The 10,121-nt window shown below is 41.9% G+C and overlaps 2 protein-coding genes across 2 annotated transcripts; one reads left to right on the forward strand and one right to left on the reverse strand.

Moving 5' to 3' along the window:
• Window positions 1-153: 153 nt before the first annotated feature.
• LOC147127173 (uncharacterized) lies at window positions 154-6,508 on the reverse strand. The gene is made up of 19 exons (XM_086019961.1): window positions 5,647-6,508; window positions 5,458-5,576; window positions 5,231-5,359; window positions 4,783-4,847; window positions 4,634-4,690; window positions 4,455-4,553; window positions 3,711-3,778; window positions 3,542-3,629; window positions 3,398-3,467; window positions 3,103-3,175; window positions 2,963-3,046; window positions 2,763-2,892; window positions 2,621-2,665; window positions 2,450-2,531; window positions 2,024-2,116; window positions 1,868-1,944; window positions 1,734-1,777; window positions 1,388-1,467; window positions 154-737 (listed from the first exon to the last, which is right to left on the reverse strand). Exons 1-19 carry the CDS (start codon window positions 5,942-5,944, stop codon window positions 615-617), a joined length of 1,824 nt encoding a protein of 607 aa, XP_085876087.1. The 5' UTR covers window positions 5,945-6,508; the 3' UTR covers window positions 154-614.
• Window positions 6,509-6,515: 7 nt separating this feature from the next.
• On the forward strand, window positions 6,516-10,090 carry pdss1 (prenyl (decaprenyl) diphosphate synthase, subunit 1). Its single transcript, XM_086019977.1, has 11 exons — window positions 6,516-6,740; window positions 7,417-7,484; window positions 7,553-7,664; window positions 7,746-7,876; window positions 7,950-8,091; window positions 8,170-8,281; window positions 8,582-8,691; window positions 8,771-8,851; window positions 9,010-9,123; window positions 9,207-9,287; window positions 9,369-10,090. Exons 1-11 carry the CDS (start codon window positions 6,594-6,596, stop codon window positions 9,507-9,509), a joined length of 1,239 nt encoding a protein of 412 aa, XP_085876103.1. The 5' UTR covers window positions 6,516-6,593; the 3' UTR covers window positions 9,510-10,090.
• Window positions 10,091-10,121: the final 31 nt, after the last annotated feature.

Raw genomic sequence — 10,121 nt, forward strand, 5'->3', positions numbered from 1 at the left:
ACAAGTCAAAGCATTATGTTGTAGATAAGTATCTAAAAACAATATGGGGATATTACTCAAAGGATACAAAAATATTCGCAAAATTATTAGTGGGAAAATGTAATAGTGGACCAAACATAAAAAAGAATCTGAAAAAAGACAAATGCAGGAATATTGCTTTATAAGATATATATTCAGTCTGCGTCAGCTTGACGGAGAGGTAAGTACTCGTCTAAATTTTTTTCAATGTGTGTCTAAACATAGGGTCACTTGCACAATCTAACGAGAGCCAAAGCGATTCACGCTCAAAATTGGACAAAAATCACCTTTTACACAAAGCAGCCAAAAAATATCAAATTAGCCCAAAATAAAAAATTGAAAAATTACACATAAGGCAAAACATAACGAAATAGTAGCCCCACCTCTAAATTTATTTTCAACATTTGACAAATATTAAGTCTTACTTTTTTGGTTGTTTTTTTTCAAATGAACTGTAAATTAGTGAGTAAGCCATAATGGACACCCTGAATGAAAAAAGGTGAAATAAAAATATGTATGGAAAAAAAACCACAATCGTTTTTAAAAAAAAAATACAGTAATAAAGGTGAATTGTAGCTTTTTGTTCTTTGAGTGACTCACGAGGAGCAGCTGACTTTCAAGTTGTGGGCCCACCAGGGCGGTTTGTCAGCATAGCCCGCCTGCTCTGCTGACGTCTGCGTCAAGAAAGGCTGCCGCAGGATGTCATGCAGCAGCGCCACCTAGTGGTCACAAGCCACATAAAAGAAAAAGAAGCTGAAGGTAAATGAGACATTGAGTATTTGCAGTCAAATATTGTTGTAGTTTTAATTTTTTCTTTGGATTTTTTCCGAATATATTTTGGGGGATTTTTGTGCATGTTCAATATTTTTTCTTGCCTAATACTTTTGTGGTTTTAGCCATTATTTTTCTATTTATTGTCATAAAACAAAGGTTAAATTTTTCATCTCATATCTGTGAATTTACTGTCCAATAGTTTTGCATTTCCCCCCCCCCTCAAATTTTTTTACCTTGGAATACCTTTTTATTGTATTCTTCTCATCTTTATGTAATCTGCATCTAATTTCTGTTCTCTCAAATACTTTTACTACATTTCATATCTTAATATTTGCTTGAAAATATTTGTGTATTTTTTTTTTCCAGAATGTTCTTACACTTGAGGAATTTTTTTCAAAATATTATATTCAAAACATTTCAGGCTCACTCCATTTTTGTCAAGTTTAAGCTAAGTGCCGAAATGAATTGATCAAAAGTAGTCGTCGTTGCCCTATAAATCCTAAAGTCAACCCCCCCCGTCCCCCCCCACCCGCCGCAATGACTCTCCTGCAAAATGCCAACGATGGAGTTAGCCCGCTCGCAAATGTGAAATCACCTGTGAAAAATCATTCATCTCTGCTTTGCGGATGGCCGACTCCGCCATCCAGTTCCTCAGCACGTATCTCGGGTTCACACCTGCGTCACCACACAAACTACCCGTGAGACTTTCACATGGCGTCATACAAACCATGGCGGAGGTGCTTCAGTCATATTTGACTGTTTTAGGAAAACATGGAAAATGATGCTAGTAGGCTACCAATATAAAGACACTACCCCGAAAGATGTTACCAGAAGCCAATCGGAGCTCAAGAGATTGAAAATTGCTCAAGACTGCTTCCCTATTTCTTCTTATCTGCGTTTATGTATCGTTGTGTTGTATTGTCTTGTAGTTGTGTGCTTACTTTTCATCCTGGCTTGACGATCCTCATCTTTGTCCTGCGTCTGACTGCGCGAAAACACATTGACATGTAGCGCCACAATTATTCTACGCTACTTATGTACCACTGTGTGTATCTTTTCAAAGTGTGTCGCTTGCCTGGCAAGGCGCAGCAGGTACACGTGCAGCCAATCGGAGAAGCGTCCGTGCGAGGCCAAATCCCGCAGCGCCCAGGCCTGGAAAGCAAAAAAAAAAAAAAAAACGAGCCATTATTCCAGCGCGGAGTCGGACGCCGAGAGACGAGCGGCGTCGCACTTGTGTGAAGTTCCTGTGGCGGAGCTGATGAGCCGAAGCCTCGCTCAGCTGCCTGAAGGTCATGGTGAAGTCTGCTCGCGTGTCCTCCATCAGCTGAGCAAACGCAAAACACCTTCATCTACACGTTCGAGACTGCGCTGCTGTTTCTAATATTTTGACCCTGATGAATGAGGTGAACAAGCACATGCAATGTGAACGAAATTTGACCGTATCGATCAAATGTGAGCATTATTTTTTGGTAATAATTTTCTTTTTTTTCCCCAATATTTTTCTATTATATTTTTCTATTTATTTCCAAGTATTTATGCACTTCTTTAATATTTAGTTTGACATTTTTTTCTCCAATTATTTTTCAGTTAACTTTTTTTTTTTTGTGTGTGTCATTGCTGCGGGTGAGCGCTGGCGCGTGCGCCAGCGGCAACTGGCCTGGAGCAGACGCGCAACCAGATGTTGATCCTGCGCGTTGTCCCCAAGCAGGCCCAACTTGGCTTTGAAGAGCTGCTGAATCCTAACAAGCAGATACACAAATACACATTTCAGAAATAAATATATGCATCACAGTACACGCGTAATTGACAACTAGCGAGTTCACTTTACCTGGTTTGGTAAATGTCAATAAATTTCTTTAAAACCATCTCAGCCCTGGAAATAAAACGAGAAGACTCCTTTTGATGCTGCAGTCGATGCGTGTAGAAGTTCCGAAAATAATCGTGAGGTGACATGGTTCAGGTCGACTTACGCCTCCTGCTGAGGCGCAGAAAGCAGCGGCCTGAGAGCATCCAACAGTTTCTCCATGTTGAAGAGGCCCGCGCGGGCCTGAGCGCCGACGCTGTACCTCCCCTCGTCGTCCGACGTGTTCGGCACAAAATCTGCGACGGTTCAAAGGGTTCAAACTGCCGGCCGTCGGCCGGGCAACTGACGAGCGTCCGCGAAACGCACCGGGGTCGTACGCCTCCATGAAGCCGAAGGGGCCGTAGTCGATGGTGATGGACAGCAGGCTGAAGTTGTCCGTGTTGCACACGCCTGCGGGGGCGGATGTCAAATTTCAAGCATCCGAGGGAGGCGCTTGAGCTTCTTACCGTGCGCAAAGCCCACTGACATCCAGTCAGCCATTAGACGGGCTGTGTCATTCGCCACCGTTGTATAAAACGCCTGAAAAGAAACGTAAATATATGAGGGAGAAAAAAAATGCAATGTTATTACATGAAAATTTTACAAGTATTGGGAAATTTTGCTAAAATAACACACGGAAAAAGTACAAGATTTTGTAAAAAACACCAAAATATTAGATGAACCTGTACCTAATGAAGTGGCCACTAAGTCTATTGTGGATTGGACGGTTCGACGCTATTAATAATTTGTACAATCACCCACCAAATATTTATCAGGCCTGTTGGAATGGATGGAAGGAAAGTGTTCGGCAATGACAAAGTTGAGCAGCTTTCTGAAGCATAAGAAAAAAAAAAGAATTGACAGATTTATTTTTTTCTACAAAAGTGTCATTTTTGTTGTGTTCACCTGAGAAGATCCAACTCTCCGCTTTGAGACAAAATCTCCAAGGAGCCGATCCGAAACCAAGATTTGGCTAAGCGCAGCACCACCGCCCCTGACGACACGACACGTCACGTCACGTCATTCGTTGTGTTGTGCTGATACAACAATCCAAAATAATCCAAATCCAAGTGACCTCTCTCCGTCTTCACGTCGCCGTTGTAGAACTGATCCCTCCAAACTGGCTCATCACTCACAACTAAGCTGTGAACAACAACAAAAATACATTTCAAGAACTCACTCCTGCCTTAAAACTGGCACTTTCTCCAAATCTTTTTTTCTTAAAAATGGAAACAAATTCTAATTCATTTTTTTTTTTTTAAACATACAATTTTTTTCCTCAAAAATACATATTTTTTTATTCTCTAAAATGTGCAACTTTTTACGAAAAACATCTATCCGTTAATCTTATTTCTGCAATATATAACATTTAAAAGATTTAAAAAATGAACTTATTTGTCAAATATAAATTACTTTTTTCATCAGAATTTACAATATTTTTCTTGACAATTCGCTAATATATAAATTGTTTTTATCAAAAATATTGGACTTGTCTTCCTCAAACATCTAGAATTTCCTTTACTTGAAAATGTTCAATGTGTTTCTTGGAAAATACATGATTTTTATATGACTTCTTTTTTAAATTGACAACTTTTTTATAAATTATTTGAAAACTTAAGTTTTCTCTATAATAGAACATTTGTTTTAACTAATTTAAAGATTGAAACTTCTTTTTTGTCAAACATATAGATTTTTAGTTGAAAATGTTCAACTTTATAAAATCCAAACTACACAACACAAAAAGAATACATTTGTCACATTGTTTTTTTTTTTTTTTTTTTAATACAGCAAAACCCCTTTTTGTGGCTTGTTTTGTCACCTGGCGGCTCTGCTGGTGGGGATGCCAAGGAAATACATGGCCTCGCTACAGAGGAACTCCCTGACCGAAGAACGAACGACCGCTCGGCCGTCTCCCGACCTGACGAGGAACGCTGACGTCAATCATTGATCTCATCCGGTCAGATTTCCCAAGAAGAACCCGAAACAGAAATGAAGTACCTTGAATACGGTGTTTTTCCAGAACCTTTGAGCTGCAGTTGCCACGTTTCGCCTTTTCTGAAAATATTTAGTCATACACGTTTCATCCGGAATATTTGATTAAAATAGACATAGAATTCATACGCATTTGTATTTACATATTCTCCTACCTGTTGGTATAGTGACCAAGGAGATGTGCGCGACCATCACCCAGCTGACCCGCCCAGTAGCCAAACTAGCATAAAGAAAGATGAAAATAATCTAACTTCATTGGGATTTTTTTAAACACTTGTGTCGCAATTGTTGTTGCAAATTTCGACTTGTCCCATCAAGTGTTTGAAATGTGAATTTTATGCGATGACATTAGCAACCATCAGTGTTTTCATCTTCCAGCCGTACCATGACATCACTGATTTGCTGTAATAAACTCCGATTTGATCTAAGCGGGAAAATCAAAAAATAAATACATTTTTAAAATCCCGGGTCGCTGTATAAAATAGTTTTGGGTCTCTAGATATCACATTCCCTTAAAACTTAAATGTATGCTCACAACTACATTAGACTTAACACAGGTTGATATTGCTTCTCGAAAATGGTGGAACTGCGTGACAAATTTACCTGATGGCCTCCATATCTGTGCGCCAGAGGCTCAGAGCCCGGAAAAAGTTTTCCTCCACTGAAGTATTGTCGGAATTCTTCAGATCCGATCACAGCCGTGTCCAAATCCAAGAGGCCTTGCAAGACATCCTATCAATCAGTTTAATATTGTACATACATCATCATGAAATATAATAACTGTATGATATATGTTAGTGGTCTTAAAAAGGAGGCACTGTAGTAGTCACCTTTGAAACCGCAGCCAGTCTTATTGGGCCTTTCAGAGGAGTCGGAAAGGATTTGGAGAAAACGCAGTTCTTCACCGTCCGGATGAAATTGCCCTGGGCTTGGTCTATTGGAAAAGCCCCTGCAAAAAGGACGTCAGAACATCAGGGGTCATGTTGATAACTAGTAGCTTGTTCCAGTGTTATAATTACCCTTGAGCTTCTCACAGGAGACTCTGAAATGGTCCAAGTTGCGTCTAAGGTTCAAAATACTCGTGTTCCACCTGGAATTGATCATGTGGGACGATGGAGACGTACCTTGACAGTCAGGCTCATCCCTTTGGCAGAACTCAAGCATGTGTACACATATGATAATCATATTTGAAGATACTAGAGTGAAGAGTAACACTTTTTGAAGGCTCCACATTTTGACATCCGTACTGTATTTCTCCAACTCTAATGAAATTAATTTGTAACCATATAGACAACAGTTTTGACTGGATTTGAACATATGGTGTAAAATAGACTAACTCGCTGTAAACTATGTCTATTTATCATTTTGACTAAACTAAAACGTATAACTAGAAGATTCACTAGTGAAAAAAAAAAAGTTTTAAAAACGTTTTAAGTTTACCATAACTGATAAGGGGCAACTGCAGAGGGGATAGGTAGAAGTCAGTAACACAGCTAGTGTGACCACCTTCGTCAAAACAAAAACAATAAACAGGAAACTAAAGACTAAATTTATACTCTGCCGTCTAAGAGAGTGCGGTCAGAAGTGGCCTACAACGCGAGAGCTAGTCGAGTTAACCAGTTAGCAGTCGAAAAGCAAGTACTGAAGTTTTTAGCAGAGGTTGCTATGAAAGTATGCTAGCACTGCAGGAGACAACGCGTTGTGCATTGAGTTGTACGTCAACGTCACCGCCATATTAGATGAGGCAAAGCGAAGCGCATTTGGCACCCACTTGGAAAAATTATAAATCAAATTAAATGTTTTCCTTTAAAATCTAACATACACTGATAGCCGTACACAGCAACGGGCCAATCTTTTTTTTAAGCTGTTACGTAAACCACATGACGTCGTTGCCAACTTCCGCTTCCGAGTCGCACGCGCACTCCCCTCCCCTCCCCTCCCAGCCGCTGCACGAGCCACGGCAAACATGGCGGGCCCACTGTGGCGGCGATGCCTCAGGTGGACCGTCGGTCGCGCCGCTGTGAGTTTACGAGAAGCCCAGTGGCACTTCTCCAGACTCAGGCCCGCCGCGTCCGCGGAGCGGACGCCCTGGAACTCGTGGAGGACTGACGAGGTGAGTGTGCCGCGGTGGGAGTCGCTGTCAAAACCGGGAGGGGAACAAGGAAGGAAGGTCATCTTGTTACATTGCGTGGAATGCGGCTGTCATTCGTCTCGCTGCGATGAACACAGAATAGTTTAGAAAGTAACATTCGTGGGACCTAATAGAAATAATTTCCTGTTTATATATGTTTTTAAACATTTCTCACTAAATTTTAGATTTGCGGTCAGAAGCTGTTGACGCACTACCTTCATTCATTGACATTTACGTGCAAAAAAGGTTGTGGCATTGTCACATGCGAAAGTAATCTTTTTTTTTTTTTTAATTTAAAAAATATATATTTTTGCACATACTTTTGATTGATTTAGTATTTGACTGCGAGTTGTTTGACCTAGAATGAATCTACATAGATGCTCATGTGGATGCCTGCTGACGTTGCAATTTTACAAAATATTTTTTGTGTATATATACGTATTTGAAAACATTATCAGTTAACATTTAGTATTTTATGGGATACTCAATACTTTTATTTGTGACACTGTAATGATATAGACATAGGTGTCCATTGACAAGCCTGACACTAAAAAAAAAAAGTTTTTATATTACTTATAGACCACATAGGAACCTTTCATCAACTTAGTTTATACGTAGGTATGCACGGAGTTTCCTGATGACATTTTTCTTTTTTTAGACACTGCCATCGTTACAGATAAACCAGAAGATCCTTCAGAGATCAACGTCCACGTTATCTCTCACCAGGTGACACGCGTCATTCTATTGCGATTTTATTTGATTGCATTTGTATGTAATGTGAGTTTTCCATGCAGACACAAGTATCCGGCTTGTTCCTGGAGGAAGATTCACAGTGATGCCAAACCCAAAGACCCCTTCGCGCTCGCTCAGAAAGACTTGACGAGCTTATACGATGACATCAAAAAGGTAAATAATGTGAATACATTTAGGTGACTTGATTAGGTGCCCCGGCTCTCTGTCATGTATGTTTTTTGCATCTTGTCCCAGGAGCTGTTTGTGTCCAAAGAAGAGCTCAAGTCTTTATGCGATTACTACTTTGATGGGAAGGGCAAAGCCATTCGGCCAATGATCGTCATCCTGATGGCCCGCGCCCTCAACATCCACAGCCACCGAGCAGGGTAAAAAAAAATAAAAAAATAAAACGTTCGGTAGGTGTGAGTAGTGCATGACGTCATCAATTGCGTCGTCCAGTGACTTACTCCCCGGCCAGCGCGCCGTGGCCATGATCTCTGAGATGATCCACACGGCCAGCCTGGTGCACGACGACGTCATCGACGGCTCGGACAAGCGGCGGGGGAAGAGGACCATCAACGACCTGTGGGGCGAAAGGAAGGTGCGCGGGAAATAGCGCTTGCTCTGGTCGTTGTCGATCTTGTGCAGTATTTTTTGACCGTGTCGTGTGTCCCTGCAGGCCATCTTGGCGGGAGACTTCATCCTGTCGGCCGCCTCCATGGCCCTGGCTCGCATCGGCAACATCACAGTGGTCAAAGTGTTGGCACAGGTCATTGAGGACCTCGTCAGAGGTAATAATAATTGCATGACAAAATTGTGTGTATATTACAGTAAGTGCCGAAAGAAATACAGTGGTGCTTTGTAGGGCTGTACAATTAATCGAATTCAAATTGACATTTTAGCGTAAGCCTAATTTATGTATATCAGGTTTTTTTTTAATACAGAATAATTTATTGCTTATTTTAAAAAAATACAGAAAATTCAAAAATAATCACATTACATTTACAATATGGGGGGAGGGAGGGTTACAAAAAAAAAAAAATCGCAATGAAACGGTGGTTGAAGTTCGTATTGTTTTGTTTGCGCCACAGGCGAATTCATGCAGCTGGGCTCCAAAGAGAATGAGAGTGAGCGCTTCAAGCACTACTTGGACAAAACCTTCAAGAAGACGGCCAGCCTCATCGCCAACAGTTGCAAAGCAGTATGTACGTTCTGTCTGCACGACACGCTCTCACCTGCTGCCTCCTTTTCATTCTTGTTTTAATCTTCTTTTACCACAGGTGTCCATTTTGGTCAATGCGGACCCTGACGTTCATGAGATTGCGTATCAGTACGGAAGGAATGTTGGCATTGCCTTTCAGGTGAATCACATCAATGCCAAAGCCTAAAAACTACCAGGAAATTGAGACATACTCTAGTATTTAAATAAAAAAAAACATATTGAAGAGGCAGATCATAGTCCCAGTATAAGAAAAAGTAGTAAAAATTAAGTAATTAATGTGTGTGTGTGTGTGTGTAGCTGGTGGATGACGTGCTGGACTTCACGGCGGGCGCCAGCCAGCTGGGCAAACCGTCGGCCGCCGATCTCAAATTGGGCTTGGCCACGGGACCTGTTTTGTTCGCATGTCAGCAGGTCAGCTCCTCCACACTACACATCCAGTTAGCCATTTCCCCCCCCCCCCTAATAAAGTAGAAATGATCATTCAATTTGTTAAGTTTCCGGAGCTGCACGCTATGATCATGAGACGCTTCAGCTCCAAAGGAGACGTCGACCGAGCCTGGCAGTACGTCGTCCAGGTAACACTTTCTACATCTCTTCATTGTGGTCATCTAATTAAATAATTGGTTTGGTTTATTCATTTCATTTTGTGTGAGCAGAGCGACGGCGTGCAGCAGACCAACTTCCTGGCGCGCCGTTACTGCCAGGAAGCCATCCGACACGTCAGCAGGCTGCGGCCCTCGGCCGAGAGGGACGCCCTCATCGCGCTCACTCACATGGTGCTCGCCAGGGACAAGTAACGCGCACCCGGGGGCTTCGCCTCAGGCAGCTACCCGTGTCGGCGTCAGCGTGACCTCCCTGGCTACGTCCCCCCCCCCCCCCCGGACAAAACAACCCCCATCAATGACGTCTCTACCTCGACACAAAGAGCGAGTCGCCTCATGTTTTGACAGCCACGCACTCGATTAGGCGGTTTATTAGGTACCTTCAAATATACAAGTCGCATCAAGGACGCTTCGATTGCCGAGATACCTAACAAACTGGCAAGTGTACAAAGCCCCGCAAATGTAAATAAATGTGTGTCAATATATTTGGTGCGCACATTATACCTATTCTCTGTGCCCATAATTGAACATTTTCACGTGTGGGGTTCTGTACGAGTGTGTGTCGATGGTTATTTAACTGCTCCGCATGGAATCGTACTGTACTGTAAACGCAAGCGTGTGTACTGCGTAGTCATTCCTTCTCCGGATCCGTCCGCACTTGAAATCTTACTGAAGGGTGACCAGTGTCCCAAGTGTAACAATCACAGCCTTAACATCTGCAACCACTGCTCAATAAACACGTTTTTTTAATTTAATTTTTATTTTATTGCAAAACATACCCTGTGTGTGTTCATGAATAATCACATG

The sequence above is a fragment of the Filicampus tigris genome, chromosome 21 (assembly GCF_054856515.1).
Source record: "Filicampus tigris isolate MCC_2025a chromosome 21, RoL_Ftig_1.0, whole genome shotgun sequence".
NCBI lineage: Eukaryota > Metazoa > Chordata > Actinopteri > Syngnathiformes > Syngnathidae > Filicampus > Filicampus tigris.